Here is a 20,089-nt window from a genome sequence, read left to right on the forward strand (position 1 = left end):
TATGTTATAGCCGACCTTATAACATTGCTATTTCAGATCCAGAATCATAGAAATAATATATGTGCTCAACCCACTACAGTGCGAAATCATTCCCTTATAACTTTCCCCAGTTCGCCTAATGTGCGCGTGAGTTTTTCCCCCTCGTGACAGCGCGATGCAGCCCAGCCTCAGTGGACTTCAATGGCATTGGGGAGCTCTGCGCTTTTCAATCTCAAAATGCAAGACGGTTATTGGACAAATACTGCGAAAATGCCCGCCTACGGACTCCCAGCCTCACAGTGGGAGGGACATGGCAAAGCTTTCCGTGAGGAGACTGGTGATTGGTGAAAGCGGCCGGATATTTTCTTTGATTGACAGCTCGTTTCAAATATAGACAGGCAGCGGTGAATCTCAGTTCAGTCCCATGCGGATTCGCAAGTGCTGTGGTGTATTGTAAGAGATCAGCTTACATTTCGATTTCATTCATTGCATACGGTTTCTACCAGCTTTTTTAGTTTGTATATATTTTCATTGTAAATAAAGTGTAAATATAGTGTTGTCAAGTTTGCTATCTAAGTTCCAGAAATTTCGTTTATTTGAGTGACTGAACTTGAGGGGGCTAGTCAGCTATGGTAGCAAGAAAGCTGCGCACGGATGCCAAGCATTGCTGATTTAATTTTGGTGAAGCCATTTGCCAGTCTTCCTTTCGAGGAAAAAATGAAAATTAAAGAGCAGGGTAGACCAACGCCTCAAATTGACTTGGTGAAAAAGGTAGGGAATAATACTCGTTCCTTTCAGCTCTCCTGGTACGAGAAAGTGAATTGGCTAACAGCAAGTGGCCCACATCAACAACAGTAAATAGGCTACTTTAGTAATATGTCATGGATGGACCAAAAATATAGAATCTATTTAAAATGTTTATGCCGAGTATATTATATTGGAATATATATTTTTCTGGATATGAATTAAACACAGCTACAATTTGGAAAACATTTTTAAACAAAAACACAGCCGAGAACATTTCACACTACAGACCTGGATTAAAAGTGAAGGGTTATCAAAATTGTCAATAAAACATTTCTCAGTCAAAATAAGTAAAATATAGGGAAAGTGTCATTGAATGAAATGTGTGGCACCCAGCTCTATGTTTGGCTCCCCAAGGTCAGTGCTTGTGCCTATTCCAGAACACTCTGCTGTTACTGCTGAGGTTCCTGACAAAGAGCTGCTTTCAATAATGATCAATTTTTAAACAACATGCCACAATTTTAAAATATAAAATGTTAAAATATACCCCTCCCCCCAACACCACCATCATGTATATTGGACGGTAGGCTAATGGGCCAAAAGAACCTGTTATTTCACAGTTTGTGACCCTGCCAACAATCAGCCAGATCAGAGGCAAGAGTATGGGCAAAATTGATGTGTTTTTTCTTTTTTCTTTTAAAATCTGGAAATATCATAACCGACCAGCCTCCCCTGTTTGAAAGACTACCGGCCGCCACTGCTCGCAACGTTAGTGAAAGTGAAACTAAATTTGTGGATCCGCCCTGTGACTCGGATCCGCTCCAAAACTTAGTAGGTTCTTCCTTGGCCCATGTTACACCCTTCCACCAAGTTTCATGGAAATTGGGTCGGTGGGTTTTGTGCAGTCAAGACAAGACAGACAAACACATGACATCGAAAACATAACCTCCTTGATAGAGGTAATAATTCACCAATAAACAGTTTTACTGCAAGTAAAGGTAAATAAAAATTTAACTCTGTGTAATAGAATGCAACTACGGTATATTCTATCAGAAGAAGAAACCTTTCTTTGTCACATGCACACTTCAAGCACAGTGAAATTCATCCTCTGCATTTAACCCATCTGAAGCAGTGAACACCACACACACACTCACACCCAGAGCAGTGGGCAGCCACACTACAGCGCCCAGGGAGCAGTCAGGGGTTCGGTACCTCGCTCAAGGGCACCTCACGTGAACCTAACTGCATGTCTTTGGATTGTGGGGGAAACCGGAGCACCCGGAGGAAACCCAGGCGGGCACGGGGAGAACATGCAAACTCCGCACAGAAAGGCTGGGTTCGAACCCGGAACCTTCTTGCTGTGAGGCGACCGTGCTAACCACTACACCACCGTGCCATACATCTTAAAAAAAAAAAAAATCCAGGAAATGGCAGTAAAGTTCAGTAGTCACAAAACATAACCAATGTAGAAATACGACTCTGTATCACAATCCACATTCATGAGTACCAGTAATCATCCTGGACACGTCTAGGTATATCATTCTAGAAATCCAGATACAACTGGGGGAAAACCATTTTGTTCATTGAATTGTCAATTTGTGCAATCTTGCTTACTGGCAGAGAAAAAAAAAACAGATGTAATAACAGGAAAGGTATGCAATTCCATAAGTGAGGAAAGTAGGTCGAGACCCACTGACGGGTCCAAGGACTTTTGACAGCTTAAAGTTCAAGCGTCACCAAACGATATCGAGTTTCTGTCTGTCCAGGTGGAGCCGAGTACCAAACTGTTCCCTGCAGTGTTTGCTCAGGCCACAAGCCCCAACGTCTTCCAGTTTGAGCTGGGACGAATCAAGGTGAGCATGCACACAGAGCCTGTGCACATAGATACATACATACACACAAACCCACACAGAGATAAAATACATATATACACACATCTCTCTCTAAAACGTCTATGTTTAATGATGTGTTTAAAATCAAACAAGAAACATTTGTTGTCTGAGATTTGGAAGCTAATATTACGAGAAGTAATTGAAGTAAATGTATCTCCTTAATCATTTGCCTTGACCCTTAACCACTTGCTGATGGAGATTAGGACGTGGTACTGTATGAGTCACGTGGTTGTGACTTTTTAAAGCGAGGCGGCCTTTCGATTTCATAAAATCTGTTCTGTGGCTGGGAAGTGATTTAATTTGAGGGGATTAAAGCAAATAATGTGCATGAAATCGCTCGCTTCGCGCAGTCAAGCAGACAGAGGAAGTCCGTGTGCGCATGCGCAGGTTTCCCTTTGAGCGTGCACTGACAGTTCCATCATTCTGTCGCTAAACGAACAGCTGATCACACCGAGGTGCTCGCTGAGCGCTCATATTTATTAGTTTGATATTTCCTGCGTTTCCTTTCTTTCGTATATAACATAACGTCTTTTCTTCTCGCTTTCTTTCCGTTCCTGTAGTCGTTTCATTTCTTTCACGTTTCATTCGCACACTCACGTCCTCCATTTTTCTCTCCTGTTTCAAATTTGTATCCCACAATGCCTTGCGCGAACGGGGAAAGCCCATCACGTCATGTGATGCATGACGTAATATCTTGTATTGGGTCATGGTGAAGCAGGAAAAAATAGTGGAGAATTTAGGGCCATGTAGAGAGGAGATAAATTCATTAATTGTTCTATTAAAAAAACTAAAATTGGAAGTCTGTGATTCAAATTCAGTAGTTTTCGGTCCACTAAACAAAAATAATTGGGTGTCGGGAAAATTCTTTTTATGGCCTACACTTGAAAAATCTGAAAGGCAGTCTAGCTTTAAAAACACTAAAAAAAAAAAGAACGTGCCGAGTTTCCCAAATGACACTAAGAGCATCTTTACTCGGAGAGAGAGAGAGAGAGAGAGAGCGTTCATTGTGCTGCTCGCGCTACCATTTAACAGTGATCTTTGTGCTGCGATGCTTTTGGGAAACTCTGTGCAGGTCAGTTTGATGTAAGGGAATGGGAGGCGTGGATGTGTGTGAATGCTTCTTTGTATGCGTTTGCGTTTCAGAATGTGATGCCGTTATCAGCCGGGCTGTTTAAGAGCGAGCGGAAGAACGCAGTGCCTCAGTGTCCACCCCGCCTACACGTCCAGTTCCTTACACCTGTGCTCTGGAGCCGAGTGCCCAATCAGTTCCTCAGGTCAGAGGTTACCAGGGTCAACGAGAGGCACGGCTGGATGGTGCAGTGCACTGACCCGCTGCAGTTCATGGCCTTGCATATACCTGAAGAGAACAGGTAACGCCCCTTTTCCCACACGTATACCGTATGCACACATGTATTCCAGTGCCACATACTCCCTGGCATTGTCCTCCATAGGCTCACAATGATTTTTGCCAGCGATTGAAGTTTTTTTTTTGGTCACTATGCTGTGCCGTGAATGATATATTTAGCTGGACAGAACATAAGATTCTCTTTGGATTTCATGAAGATGCACCGGTTTAGCGAAGTGTTCTGGTGTTTGCATATGCAGGTCGGTGGATATCCTGGAGCTGACAGAGCAGCGGGAGCTGTTGCAGTTCCACTACCACACGCTGCGTCTGTACTCAGCCGTATGCGCTCTGGGAAACCACCGTGTGGCAGCGGCGCTCTGCAGCCACGTAGACGAGTCTCAGCTGCTCTCAGCCATTCAGAACAAGAGCATGGCGGGCCTGCTGCGGACCGGCTACTACGAACTGCTCATTGACATCCATCTGAGCAGCTACGCGACGGCGCGGCTCATGATGAACAACGAGTACATTGTGCCCATGACTGACGAGACCAAGAGCATCACGCTCTTTCCTGACGAGCAGAAGAAGCGCCACGGCCTGCCCGGAATCGGCTTGAGCACCTCACTGAGACCACGCATGCGCTTCTCCTCTCCGAATTTCGTCAGCGCTGTTGCCACGGGCAACGGCAACGGAGGGAGCGACCGTTTCCAGTACAGCCCGGAGTTCCCGCTGGAGACGCTGAAGAGCCGCACGATGGAGATGCTCACCGAGGCGGTACAGGAGGGCAGCCTGCACGTGCGAGACCCTGTCGGGGGAAGCACAGAGTTTCTTTTCGTGCCTCTCATCAAGCTCTTTTACACACTGCTCATCATGGGCATCTTCCACAACGGAGACCTGAGGGCCATCCTGCAGCTCATCGAGCCCAGCGTGTTCTCACAGGACTCCGGGGAACAAGGCAGGGCCGTGAGCCCCGACAGAGAGACCGATCACGGAGAGAGGAGGACTGAAGGAGGCCCAGGAGGAGAGGAGGAGGAGAGTGGAAAGAGGAAGGTGCCTAAGGAAGGCCTGCTCCAGATGAAACTGCCTGAACCTGTCAAACTGCAGGTCAGAAATCTGCAGCACTATTTTATTTATTTATTTATTTATTTATTTATTTATAAAACAGGGTTTGATGGCGTGTTTTGGGAACGTATGGCTCTCGATACACTCCTGCGCAACTACTTATGTACAAGTCATTGAAAGATTACATCATACGCTTTGCAAGTCAGTTAGGACGTCCTCCACGATGGAGCACCGCTGCAGCCGAGTGCCGATCAATTACTTTTCTTTATCTTCCTCCTGTCTGTGAAGATTCTCAATCATCCAGGTCATAGTAAACTGTGGGTGGTAGAAATGGGCAACTGGACTTGCTTGAAGATTCTTGAAAACGTTTCACCTCTCGTCCGAAAGGCTTCTTCAGTTCTGTCTGACTAATAGGGAGTATCGGATATTTATCCTCTCCTGGATCAGAATCAGAATTCTGATGACCAGCTCATCTAAGGTGTCATTGAGGCATCATGTTGGTGTGGGTCACTGGAGGCTGGGTGTGAACGGCGAGTCATTCGGGTGATCAAAGGATCGCCCGTTAGGGTGATCAATGGCAATCTGACTCTCTCTGTCCTCCTGTGAGTCACCGAAAACAGCTGGGTCCTGGCGTACACCCAGCCGTCTGGGAAGTGTGTCCAAGACCGCCTTGTAGATGGTTGACAAATGATGTCTTAGACCCCCACCTCTGTTCGGTGATGGCCGTTCCAGGTTAACAAAAATGGCTTCTTTAACTCCTCGCTCATACCAACGATCCTCTCTGGCTAAAATGCGTACGTTGCAATCCTGGAATGAGTGTCCTTTGTTGTTAAGATGAAGGTAGACAGCAGAGTCCTGGCCTGAGGAACTGGCTCTCCTGTGTTGGGCCAAGCGCCTGTATAGCGGTTGTTTTGTCTCCCCAATATACGAATCCGTGCATTCCTCACTGCACTGAATTGCATACACTACGATGTCCTGTTTGTGTCTGGCTATTCTGTCCTTAGGGTGGACCAGTTTCTGCTTCAGGGTGTTACCGGGTCTGGAATGTACCGGAATGTTGTGTTTGTAGAAGATCCTCCTGAGTTTCTCAGATAGACCAGAAATGTAGGGAATGACAATGTTCTTGCGTTTGTTCCTGTTATCATCCTTGTCAGTTATGTTCCTTTTTATGCTCTTTAGGAACGCCAGGACCCAGCTGTTTTCGGTGACTCACAGGAGGAAAGAGTGAGTCAGATTGCCATTGATCACCCTAACGGGCAATCCTTTGATCACCCTAATGACTCGCTGTTCACACCCAGCCTCCAGTGACCCACACCAACATAATGCCTCAATGACACCTTAGATGAGCTGGTCATCAGAATTCTGATTCTGATTCTGATCCAGGAGAAGATAAATATCTGATACTCCCTATTAGTCAGACAGAACTGAAGAAGCCTTTCGGACGAGAGGTGAAACGTTTTCAAGAATCTTCAAGCAAGTCCAGTTGCCCATTTCTACCAGCCAGACTTTATCTTCCTCATTTATGAGCTCATCTGGCCATAAACCCGATGAACCGGTGCCGTGGCGTGGCGTCCGTCCGTCCGTCATCCGTCCGTCATCCACAATTCAGTCAAATCGTATCGCCTCTGTCAGTTCTCCACGGGTTTCTGTTCTGACGGTTTTGTTTGAAAGAACTCATCACTTTGCACAAAACTTGGTTGTTGTTTTGTCAATTCTTTTGCTAACGAGTTAGTAATCAGGCCAAATTAGCGCATTTTCCAGGCCTCTCACGAGAATTGTATCTCCTCTCTCATTTCTCATCCGATTCCAGCTGTGATCGATGTTTCGGGTCGATCTTCCCTTGAGGAACACAACTTGTTCATTTGTTTGTTGATTTTCCTGTTGTAAACAATTTGTTTACAACTTTGCTTATTTTCAGTTCACTCGTGTCTCCTCCCTCCCTCCCTCCCTCCCTCCCTCCCTTAGTTCTCAGTGGATTTCAGTTCTGATTGTTTTATTTGAAACCTTCTGCACAACACTTGCTTATTGTATTGTCTATTTTTTTGCGAACAAATTAGTAATTACGTCAACTTAAGACATTTTCTTCTGACTAGAATTGTATCTCTTCTGTCATTTATCATGCGAATTCAGTTCTGATCGATGTTGGGTCGATCTTCACTCGGGGAACACAATTTTGTCCTTTTGTTGATGATCCTGTTGTAAACAGTTTGTCTTGGAAGTTGGTCCTCTCTTACCCCTTTTCCACCAAATCAGTTCCAGGGCTGGTTCGGGGCCAGTGCTGGTGCTGGTTCACAACTCGTTCAACTTGCGAGCCAGCTGAGAACCAGTTTGCTTTTCCATAGCTCGCGGTGCTAAGGGAAGCCACGTCAGTTACGTCTTAGAATTACTCCAATTCTAAGGCCCCTTCACTGGCTTCCAGTAAGCTACAGAATTGACTTTAAAGCATTGCTGCTGGTGTACAAATCTCTAAATGGTACAGGGCCCAATTACCTCTCTGATATGTTGCAGCGGCCTAACCCAATCAGATCTACCAGATCGCAGCAGCAAAATTTACTGGTAAAACCAGTTGTTAAAACCAAGTGTGGTGAAGCAGCTTTTAGCTACTATGCAGTGCAGCTATGGAACCAACTGCCAGAGGACATCAAAAATGCTCCTGCTGTTGGCAGCTTCAAATCTAGACTAAAGACCAAGCTGTTTTCAGATGCTTTCTGTTAAATAATTAATATTTTTACATTTTTTATAATCTTTACTTTCTCTGCATGTTTTAAATTTACTTTAATTTTAACTTTATTCTATTTTATTCTTTATTCTATTCTGCTGGTTTCTTTTTTTTTCTCCTCCTATTTGAACTTCTACTTCATTTTATTATTTTATTTCTACTATTGTTTAATTCTTATTATTTTCTTTTAATTCTTTTAATTCTTTTAATTAATTGTTTTAGAATAAAAATAAATATTTTATGTAATTTTATTTCTCTCTTGTTTACTGTTTTTGTTTTTACTTCTGTAAAGCACATTGAACTGCCATTGTGTATGAAATGTGCTATATAAATAAACTTGCCTTGCCTTACGTCGCTGTATACGTCAGTTACATCGCTACGTTCGCATAAACCTTGGCGCGAATATCGAAGCAAAAACACGGAAGAAGCAGCAACAACAACAACAATAATAATAATAAATGACTTCGCGTTTGTACAGCTGCTGCTTCTCGTTGCTTAAAAATGGCGATCTTTCGCGGTCTTGTTATTGTTGGTCTTAACAACTCCGCCCCCCTGCTGACGTAAGCAGTTCTTTCCTCTGGCCCAGCAGAGAGTTGGTGCTAGCCTGGAACTGTTTTTTCTGGCCCCAGAGCCAGTTCTTTGTCAGTGGAAACAGAAAACCCGGTTCCAAACTAAGCACTGGCCCCGAACCAGCCCTGGAACTGCTTTGGTGGAAAAGGGGCATCTCTCTCTCTCTCTCTCTCTCTCTCTCTCTGTCTCACATTGTCACATTTCAGTTCTGTTTGATGGTTTGGTCGTCACGGTTGTTTTGCTGGCAGGTCGGATGAGCTGCTACATCCTTGACGTTCTGGTTTATTTATTTATTGCTTTATCGCCTGGCAGTTTCTTGAATGAAAGAGATTTGTAGTGTGTTAATGTGCTCCTGGTGCTAACTAGTGCCATGTGTGTCAAAGCGTGCAGTTTCCTTCCCACATCAAAATATTGTATCGATCCTGCGGCAAGGGGCGGCACGGTGGTGTAGTGGTTAGCGCTGTCGCCTCACAGCAAGAAGGTCCAGGTTCGAGCCCCGTGGCCGGCGAGGGCCTTTCTGTGCGGAGTTTGCATGTTCTCCCCGTGTCCGCGTGGGTTTCCTCCGGGTGCTCCGGTTTCCCCCACAGTCCAAAGACATGCAGGTTAGGTTAACTGGTGACTCTAAATTGAGCGTAGGTGTGAATGTGAGTGTGAATGGTTGTCTGTGTCTATGTGTCAGCCCTGTGATGACCTGGCGACTTGTCCAGGGTGTACCCCGCCTTTCGCCCGTAGTCAGCTGGGATAGGCTCCAGCTTGCCTGCGACCCTGTAGAACAGGATAACGCGGCTACAGATGATGAGATGAGATGAGAATTCAACATACACTGCCTTATTTGAAAGAAAAAAAAATTCATTCATTTATCCTGAGGAAACCGTGATGCACCTGAAAATCTGTGCACGTTAGAAGAAATGGAAATGTTTTAAATCCTGTAAAATGTGTGGATGTTGGCTCTGGACTGCTGATCAGAAGGTTTGGTGACCGATTAGAACGTCGTCGATTTAAATCCTTGACCAAGGTTATTCGCCCTCACCTGCTCAGCTGAATTATAAATCCTTTGGGATAAAATCGTCTGCCAGATGATTAAATGCAAAAATGCTATTAGGGATTTTTTTTTTTTTTTTTAAATCGGTGTCACGTGAACGCCTGGTTTATTCGACCTGTTTCTGTCTGTTGATCAGATGTGCCACCTGCTACAGTATCTGTGTGACTGTCAGGTCCGGCACCGGATCGAGGCAGTAGTGGCCTTCTCCGATGACTTCGTAGCTAACCTGCAGGAAAATCAGCGCTTCCGTTATAACGAGGTCATGCAGGCGCTCAACATGTCTGCTGCCCTCACTGCTCGCAAAACCAAAGAGTTCCGTTCTCCGCCCCAGGAACAGGTCTGTACAGAATCACCATTCAGCATCTTTTTAATGCCACAGAGTGTATTTTGTGTGCATATGACTGTGCATGTGTGCGCGTGCGTGCACATTCTTTTCTCAGATTAACATGCTGCTCAGCTTCAAGGATGAGAAGCAGGAGTGTCCCTGTCCAGAGGACATCCGAGAACATCTGTTGCAGTTCCATGAGGATCTCATGACACACTGTGGTACAAACACACACTCACACACTATTTGCGAAATGCTCTGTTGCTGCATGTATCTCATTTACAAGCTCATCAAATCAGAACAGAGACTTTATGGCTGTTTCTTGGTGATGCCTGTTATCAGCTTAAAAATCAATCATAATATCCCCGTTTGGATCAGTTGGCCACGGCTGCATGTACTTTTAATGAAATGTTAATATTCATTACTAATTGCATTCAGTTCAAACCTGTAGGCATTTTATTTATAGAGAGAGTACATGCATATATTAAAAAAAGGATATGTGAGGACTACTGACTTTTAATCTAATGCGAACAACCTTAAGAAATCGGTGCCACTTTAAAACCCGGACACAGTTACAGTTTTATCTCTGTAAATGAATGAAAGGGTTCTTAACCTCTTGCCCTCGGCCTCAGCCGGACCGATTACCCATCTCGAGATCAGTCCCCTCGCGTCACCCAGAGCTCTGGGGGTGAGTCGCAAAAAAAAAAAAAGACAGGAGCCCCATGAGTTCACAGTCCTTTATTCGCAAGTCCCCAAAGAGACAAGAAAATACAGGGGATTTTATATATGTGTGTTATCGGTGTGGATGAAGTGACATCACTGCAGAGGGTGTGTGTGTATAGGGAGTGTGAGTGAGTGACATTTTGATATCTGTGTCTCTGTGTGTGTGTGTGTGTGTGTGTGTGTGTGTGTGTGTGTGTGTGTGTGTGTGTATGACGTCATTGCATGCTTCAGAGACTGTAGTGAAACCTTGAGCAGGTCACATCTTAATTACGGTACGGTACATCACTGTTCTGATGAATGTTCAGATGTATGTGTGTGTGTGAGTGAAACCTTGGCGATGGTATACAATAATAAGATGTTCTTATGATATATGATATGATATGATAGCAATGTGCAGACAGATATAAAAGGCCATTCCTTAGGTCAGAGATAGCAAAGGGCAATATGTTCTGATAGAATGTTCAAAAAGATATCAGTATTACGTCTCGAGCGATATGTCATCACGACAGTACTGTGTCTAGCTGAGACAGAAGGTCACTAGCTGAAATATTAAAATATAATAAATCCTGAACAATATTAAGAACAAATTAGTGCTGTCAAGCGATTAAAATATTTAATCGCGATTAATGTCGCGACTGTCATAGTTAACTCGCGATTAATCACAATTTAAACGCACATTTTTGTCACATGAAAAAACATTGTAATTCTCTTATCAGCATAAAAAAGTGAATGGGCTTGCTTTGTACCAATGTTTTTTTTTTTTTTTTTATTGCAGAGCATAACACGTCTTGTCACAGCCACTGACATCCATAACTTCCATATTAGATGAGAAAACCAAGGGATGAAAAATAAAGTGCATATCACTGTGAAAATAAAAAAATGTTTTATTTTACTCTTCATTAGTTTCTTTTGAAGAGAAGTATTTGCCATGAAAGTAGAAAAAAACAGATAACAAAAATAAAAACATTCATCATACGTTCAAAAACGTTCATCATAGTGTGGCGCTGTATTCTCTAATTCTCACTGCTTATAACTCTACACCCCCCCGGTGGAGATGAGCTGGGAAACTGAAGACTGAAGGAACAGTATTGAAAAGTATTTTTCCAGTCTCACCTGTGAAAGGTAATCCCATGTGATCTCGTTTGGACGGTAAACCTGTTGGTACAGTTAAACGCAGCTCATGAATGAGGCATCTTTATTCTCGGCTACTGTCTAGACGCTATACCAGAGACGGTTGAAGAATCTCCACTTTGCCACATCCAATATGGCGGCGAGGATGTTTATATGTCTATGCCTTTCTCCATCACTCACACTTACTCTTATTGAAGCAGCGCGCGACAAGCCTCAACAGGAACTACGGGTGATTCGCAGGGCCAAATTAGAATTTGCGTTAACGGCACTATTTTTTTTAATCGCGTTAAATTGAGATCGCGTTAACGCGTTATTATCGCGTTAACTTTGACAGCACTAGAATAAATCCTTACAATTATTATTTATCCTTACAAAGGAATAAATCCTGACAATGAATGTTGGGGGTTTGATTTTGTTTCATCCTTTTGATTTAACATTGATTTGTTGATTAATATTGCAGTGATTCAGGCTCACGTCGGTCCTCGGACAAGACAGTCTAAATTTGTCTGAAGAAATTCACCTTAATTATGACAAATGTCCGAAATGAAATAAAAGAAATACTACAACTTGTGTGCTGTGTTATTTGTACTGGTTTACCTCTGTCCGTCCATATTTCTGTCCGTCTGAAACACCCTGTTTTTCAGCAACTACAAATCATAGCCACTTGATATTTGGTAGCGAGCTTCAGCTTGGGGTTCTATTCCGTGTGTACCGTTTTCAGGCCTGTCGCACATCAACTTCCTGTTTACTGACTGAATGTATTTACGAAACGTACAGGGTGGATTTTGACGCTGTTTCAAGAAGCAGAAAGCTATTTCAGAATGACAGTTTACCAGGATGCTGTTTGAAATCCCTGGCGAGAGACACTGCTCTTGTTTCAAGGTTAATTATTTGTTGAAGTCAATATTCGTAATAAGCGTCCTATTCCTTCGATTGCTTTCATTCTGATAGAAGCGAGAGCGGGGGATGTGTAAGTGAGCAGGAGCTCACGGTTGATCTTGTTATTTTACGTGATCGAAGGGTAAACTTTACCTAGAGGCTGATTAAAATGCAGATGAAAGCTGTAGCTTTTGCACTGAAAAAAAAACCCAACAGCAATGCAACAGCCTCCATCTTGGATGTACTCTTGACAGTTTTGTCGATACTTCTGATCGGTCAAACAAAAATCCAATATAAAGCGAGCGCCATCTTGAATTTCTGCCGAGCTCTCTGATTCGCCAAGGAAAGCCAATAGGAATGCGCATTATAATTATACAGGTGCCATCTTGGATTTCCTCATGATTTTTGCTTTCCCTGTCTCTTTGGTGGTTGAAAAACAGGCGGCAACGCCAAAACAGCAGTCGGGGGTGAAATTTTTCAAAAAGGGAACCGAACAAAATTGTGAAGGGAAAGATGAGTCTAGTGATACTCAGGGGGAAAAAAAGAACTGCCCTAGCTAAGCCATTATTTTTAATTTTGAAGCAGCTTTGGATTTCTGAAGGCAACAGCCAATACGACACGACGTATGTAACCAAGAGCACGGCTGAGTGAGGCATGCTTTTCAAATGTGCTTTCTGGGATCCATTCCAAGTGAAACCATTCCATTCCAGTAAAACCAGAAGCACATCTTTTAATAATCATTTTGTTTTTCATCAGTTAGTCTGGTAGCTACACTGATCTCTCCTCATGCTGATCTCTGCTGACCTCTCGTCAAAAATTGAAAGATTATCAATATATGTATTCGTATGAAGTATCTGGCATCAAGCTTTCTTGATTTAAAGACCAATTTGTGTTGAAAAATAGATGAATTTGCAGAATTTTCCGGCCAAATAGTAAACTATTTACTGAGGAACGCCGGTTGGAGGTCGATTGTCCGAAATTGGCTGCAAAATGCCGTAAGAAAATCCGTTGTTTAGGACAAAAGCCAATTTTCATGCGTCAAAATCACTGCTATTGTCTCTGTTGGTGCAGGTATAGAGATTGATGATGATAAGACGGGGGAGGGAGACAGCGATTTCACAATCAGGGGGCGTCTCATGTCCCTGGTGGAAAAAGTGGCGTACTTGAAGAAGAAAATGACTGATATGCCAAAGAAAAAAAAAGCCAAGAAGCCCAGTAAGTGCTCGCAATGTGTGTGTTTTCCTTATTTTCTCAGTAGGCCAGCTGTTTTATCTGGGTGCGTAAAGCTGACGTAAAGCTTTTGTTTTGAGGAGTGATGTCTTTGCACTGTGTAGGCACTCTGCAGCAGTTGATCTCCGAGACGATGGTGCGCTGGGCTCAGGAGTCTGTGATCGAAGACCCTGAGCTGGTCAGGGCCATGTTCGTGCTGCTACACAGACAGTACGACGGAATCGGAGGGCAAGTCCGTGCTCTGCCCAAAACCTACACCATCAACGCTGTCTCTGTGGAGGACACCATCAACCTGTTAGCCTCGCTCGGACAGATCCGTTCATTGCTCAGCGTCCGCATGGGTCGCGAGGAAGAAAAACTCATGATCCGCGGCCTCAGGTGAACACCACACACACACACACACACACACACACACACACACACACACACACACACACTGTCTCATTCTCTTCTGTAAATTACTTCATATATCAAAAATGTATTAGTATCAAAGGGAACCCTGATGGCTCATTATCTGTCTTCTGCAGCGACATCATGAACAATAAGGTGTTCTATCAGCACCCAAACCTGATGAGAGCTCTGGGCATGCATGAAACGGTGATGGAGGTCATGGTTAATGTGCTGAGTGGGGGAGAGTCCAAGGTAACCAGCAGAAAATGACTAGCCGATTATTCACAAGCCACATGATCATTAGGAGAGAGCACGCTCTGACCAAGGATACTGCTAGCAGCAAATGTGAACTTCATCACACAGAGAATGCGTCAGAAATTCCACTTAACCTTTAATAGGAACATGGTTCACTTCGAAAAGGTCACTTGTCACACCTTAATGAAAATGTGCACAATTAGATGAAAGTGTTGTTACCGAAACAGGAAGCTGATCATTTTTGGCCATGATAATTTTAGATGGTTACAGATAAAGCAAAAAATAACCCTAATTATTTTTTTCGCGGTCCAAATCCTGCGCTCTGATTGGCTGGCGAGCGGGTCCGTATCCTACGATACGGGCCCCGGTTACGGACCCCGGTTACGGACCTCTGGCGACTCGCTCGTTCACAACAACAACAAACAGAGTAGCATTTTTTTGTCAACATTTATCTTTTTTTTTTATAAGATTTATTTATAATATCAAAAATCTTTTATAAATTTTTGCCAGCATTTCTCAGGAGAATAGCATTAATTTTACAGCATGGATAGCGATAACGACAGTGTTCACAGCGAAAGCGAGTTTTACTACCCTGAGGAAGAAGAAATAAAAGAAAACATTTCAGGAGAAAGCTAAAAACCTGTAATTTGCTAACGCTGAGCAAAAACATGGCTGAATCCTGAATGACTCAATTTTGTATAAATAGGGGACTACATAGGCGGCAAAATGTAGTTTTTTTCCTGCCATGGAAGTGCACTTGTATACCGAGGAGGAAGCAATTTGCATTACAGCCGTGAATGAGGATTCAAAATGGCGGCTCAGCTCGGTTTTCCCTTTCGGGCGCTCTCGTTTTCTGTTAGAATTTGGTAAAGAAAAAAATATATATATTATTTACCAGCTTAAGGTCGGTCCGTATGGTGAAATACCGTGACCTCGGCCTTGAATACTGACCTCGGCCCAGAGGGCCTCGCTCAGTACTTTCAAGACCTCGATCACGGTATTTCACGATACGGACCTCCCAGCTGGTAAATTTTTTATATATATATATATATATATATATATATATATATATATATATATATATATATATATATATATATATTAGTGCTGTCAAGCGATTAAAATATTTAATCGCGATTAATGTCGCGACTGTCATAGTTAACTCGTGGTTAATCGCAATTTAATCGCACATTTTTGTCACATGAAAAACCATTGTAATTCTCTTATTAGCATAAAAAAGTGAATGGGCTTGCTTTGTCAGGGGCTTCAAAGTTTGGGAGAATAGCAGGGTACAAATAATTTACAGCAGGGTGCAAAATGGTAAAATGTCTGCCAGCGGCAGACATAATGCACGCAAAGCGTGCAGAGATAGATAGATAGATAGATAGATAGATAGATAGATAGATAGATAGATAGATAGATAGATAGATAGATGGATGGATGCAAGTACGAATTTTTCATGGGGCGGGATGGTTTGGAACAGGCCATCTAAAATTGGGATAACATTTACCCGGGACGGGTATTTGAGGCGGGTCGTCTAGCTTAAGCTTGACTAGTGTTGTTACGCACACCAGTGTTTCCCACAGAAATTTTGGAGACTATGGGGGCAGCCCATGGGGTGTGGGGGTTGTTTAAAATTGAGTGATATGTTAAATATTAAGTTATTACTGAAAAACTATTGATTAAAAAAAACAGACACTGAGAAATGGTCCTATAAACAACTTTACCAATATAAAAGATTACCAGGACTACAAAAATGCAGAAAAATAGGCTTTACTTATCCAAATGCACCTGTTGGTTCAAAAGTTAAAGTGCAGAGAACCTCACAGCACAACATGAAGTTACCTTAAAATATAATATAAATGCCTCAGCTTTCATGGAAGAAAAATAAAACTATTAATACTAGTACTGTGTGCAGGCAGTCTCTCCTGAAGACTAAATTAAACAATAATTATAAACTCATAAAATAAATGGCTCAGGCTTCATAGAAGAAAAAAAACAATTTGAACAGAATCTCACAGTATGATGCTGAAGCTGCCTAAACAATGGAAAATAAAATACCATTTTGGCAAAAATGTTGGCATCCATTAATTTCTTGTATTAAGTAAAAAAAAAATGTTGCCAGATACTGCTAACGTTTTACAGCCCAAAATATGTTCAAAACCCGCCAAAATGCACTTAAAACCGCCCAAATTGGGCGGGAAATCGCCCAATCTGGCAACACAGGCGGCAGTAATGGCTGCACTCATGTCGAGGATGTAAACACAGTTGATGCGGCAACGGACATACATGACATAGTGGATGTAATTTACGTTCACAACTTTTTTTGCCGTCAGAAATATTTAATGTTAAATTTTGTGACTCGACTGACAATAGCCGGCGGCATAACAAGCCATAGCCGGCAATTTGCCGCCGGTGACCGGCTACTTTTGAGACCGCTGCTTTGTACCAATGTTTTTTTTTTTATTGCAGAGCATAACACGTCTTGTCACAGCCACTGACATCCATAACTTCCATATTAGATGAGAAAACCAAGGGATGAAAAGTAAAGTGCATATCACTGTGAAAATAAAAAAATGTTTTATTTTACTCTTCATTAGTTTCTTTTGAAGAGAAGTATTTGCCATAAAAGAAGAAAAAAACAGATAAAAATAAAAACATTCATCATACGTTCAAAAACGTTCATCATCGTGTGGCGCTGTATTTAATTCTCACTGCTTATAACTCTACACCTACCCGGTGGAGCTGAGCTGGGAAACTGAAGACTGAAGGAACAGTACTGAAAAGTATTTTTCCAGTCTCACCTGTGAAAGGTAATCCCATGTGATCTCGTTTGGACGGTAAACCTGTTGGTACAGTTAAACACAGCACATGAATGAGGCATCTTTATTCTCGGCTTTGCCCCATCCAATATGGCGGCGAGGATGTTTATATGTCTATGCCTTTCTCCATCACTCACACGTACTCTTATTGAAGCAGCGCGCGACAAGCCTCAACAGGAACTACGGGTGACTCGCAGGGCCAAATTAGAATTTGCGTTAACGGCACTATTTTTTGTTAATCGTGTTAAATTGAGATCGCGTTATTATCGCGTTAACTTTGACAGCACTAATATATATATTATCCCACAGCATGGTCGAATGCTTGAAGCTGATTGGTCTGAATCTGTGCCTTATTTTTGGCTATAACATGAATGGTGGATTAATTATTATAATTATTAATGCACTCGTTCTAATACATTATTGTTTCTATAGTAACAGCCCAAACATAAGAACTTGTTTGCCAGATGCTCAACATAATCAGTATGTTATGAACACACAGATGTTGAGCCCTGATGCAGTCAGCTACAGTACATTCAGTATAATAAGCTCCACCCACAGTAGTTCCTGGTTTGTACAAAAGTACTTACAATTGAGCAGAAACTGACTGAAAGGGTTCTGGGAAGTAATTTTAGCCTTGAGTTTAATGGACACGCGTAAAGTACTTCCGGTTTCCTGGAAGGAAAAAAAAACAAAACAAACAACAACCAAAAAAAAAAAGTATTCTGTCGTGGAGATGAGAATGTTTTTGTTAAACAGGGATTTATTAATATGACTGAAGGACTACTATATGACGTCATAATCTGAATTATCATATGACTCGTACGGACCCACGCGTGCACGCTTAATAAAACCATTGAGAAAAGTCATGTGACTGGGCAGATCGGGATTTTTGAATCCGGTCCGGAAAAAGCCGTGTGCGGCCCCAGACCCATTTCCCTCGCTTCCGCCATTTTCATTTTGTCTGAATTGCTACTTTGAAAGTCTTGTTCTTCCAGGCACTAGTGTCCCATCCATTATTCTGAAAAACAAAAACAACGTTATTTGTTACTGACGTCTCCATGAGCTGACCCAAGTTTGAACTGACTTTTACCAAAGATGTTATTTTAAAAAGTTTTTATTTCGAGAGAACAGTAAAGTCCGTTGTATTTTATAGAATTCAAACTGTTATTTCAAACTTCTATAAAGGTGATTCAGCATACAAATGGTTTGCTGTCGATCAAATAAAAATTGATTGGCTCGTTGTTGTTGTTGTTGTTGTTGTTGTTTTTTTTACACATTGTTGTTCATTGTTTTCCACTCTGTATGTTAGTTAAAAAAAGGTCATATGACAAAATATTTATCGACTGAGTTAGGTTGGGCCGGACGGGAAAATATTTGACTCTTGGTCGTTTGTATGGATCGAGTGGCGCTCAGTCCGTACAACATAACCTCGAGCCATATATTTTCCCATCCAGCCCTCCCACTCAGTCAATAAGTACATAATAAAGAGAAAAAGTTATACCATTTATATATAACACATACAAGCAATTTCCTATAAATTTCATATAACTGTAAAACAAGTCAGTAATAGAAACAGTCGATTGAAGAACAACTAAACTGTATTTACTTGTAGAGCTTCATCGTACCCTGTAGACAGACAGATACTTCATTGATCCTGAAGGAAATTTAGGAACCACCATAGTGTACTTGGCAATTGTTGAAAATCGTGTCACATTTATGATTTTTTTTTTAATATTAACAGTAAGATAGTCATGATATGGCTCTGCTTTATTGTTTATTTTATTTATTTATTTTTTTAATATACTAGTCCTCATTTTTATGTGCATTTTTTTTTTTTTGATTTCTATTTCTATTTCTTGGTTCCTTGGTTTCTAGGAAATCACATTTCCTAAGATGGTGGCCAACTGCTGCCGCTTTCTGTGTTACTTCTGCCGGATCAGCCGTCAGAACCAGAAGGCCATGTTTGATCACCTGAGCTACCTACTGGAGAACAGCAGCGTGGGTCTCGGTAACAATACCCCCTCTTCTTTTCACGATAAATGCTTACTTATTTTATAGAATGGCTGAAAAGTAAAGCTGGGTCTGTCTCAGAAACTGGGTACTGTGGGGGTCCCCCACTAAATATACTCAGTCAGTAAACTATACGGTTTTGAATGGTGATGTTGGTTTTAATTTGAAATAAAATGATGAAAGAAATAATACAGATAAAACTAAATCTTTGATGTGAATACTGTATTCAGAATTTGGCAAAAATTCTGCAAATTTGTGGGAAAATGGCGGCTTGATCTGGGACATGATAAACGGTCGACTATATCGCATTCCCTTAAAAAGGCTGTAGTCCACTGAAAAGTCTACAGTTATCACTGATTGTATTTTAAGTTGTAACTTTATCCACCTAAGGATTGGTGCGCTCACAGAATAATCATAACCGTAATAAAACATCATGCAAAATATTTGATCACCGTCGTAACTCCGTTTTCCGCAGACCCAAAACCAATACGATCGCGTGTTTTGATCTAAACGGAAAGCCTCAGGGTCGAGGTCACGACCTCACCAAAAGTAGTAACTTAAAATCACTACGCCATGTAAACATTTAGTTATAAATCTGCGATTTTGTTTTTTAAAACGAAAGCTGAAAGTTAGGTATAGAATATGTTTCTTACAGAATATGTTACGATGGTAGCTGGTCTTGTATGAATTTCTGAGCTATAAAATGAGTTGTGGTCTATTTTTTACCGTAGCGTGTTATTTGTGTGCGGGGAAGGACACGCATTAACAATTTGCATGTGTAGAATGGAATTTTCCACTCCAGCAGTTAGAAGTTGATCGTGCTTCCATTTGCGGTCTTTCTGTTACGCGGGTGATCTGTTCGGGCGTTATCACTGAAAAGGTGAGTTTTGACAGTTTTGTTTTAGTCTTGCAGTATAAGGCAATAGAATGTTTCTTTTTCATCTTACTTTCATGTTTCGTAGCGTTTGTGTATT

The 20,089-nt window shown here is 42.0% G+C and overlaps 1 protein-coding gene across 1 annotated transcript in view; it reads left to right on the forward strand.

Moving 5' to 3' along the window:
• ryr2a (ryanodine receptor 2a (cardiac)) overlaps nucleotides 1–20,089 on the forward strand; it is a 589,347-nt gene that overhangs the window by 357,477 nt on the left and 211,781 nt on the right. The window contains exons 35-43 of the mRNA XM_060940301.1: nucleotides 2,490–2,576; nucleotides 3,759–3,985; nucleotides 4,221–5,061; nucleotides 9,487–9,687; nucleotides 9,791–9,896; nucleotides 13,480–13,623; nucleotides 13,743–14,016; nucleotides 14,166–14,280; nucleotides 18,981–19,113. Of these exons, the coding sequence (XP_060796284.1) occupies nucleotides 2,490–2,576; nucleotides 3,759–3,985; nucleotides 4,221–5,061; nucleotides 9,487–9,687; nucleotides 9,791–9,896; nucleotides 13,480–13,623; nucleotides 13,743–14,016; nucleotides 14,166–14,280; nucleotides 18,981–19,113 (2,128 nt within the window). The remainder of the gene's footprint in view (nucleotides 1–2,489; nucleotides 2,577–3,758; nucleotides 3,986–4,220; nucleotides 5,062–9,486; nucleotides 9,688–9,790; nucleotides 9,897–13,479; nucleotides 13,624–13,742; nucleotides 14,017–14,165; nucleotides 14,281–18,980; nucleotides 19,114–20,089) is intronic.

This window comes from Neoarius graeffei, chromosome 14, assembly GCF_027579695.1.
Source record: "Neoarius graeffei isolate fNeoGra1 chromosome 14, fNeoGra1.pri, whole genome shotgun sequence".
Lineage (NCBI taxonomy): Eukaryota > Metazoa > Chordata > Actinopteri > Siluriformes > Ariidae > Neoarius > Neoarius graeffei.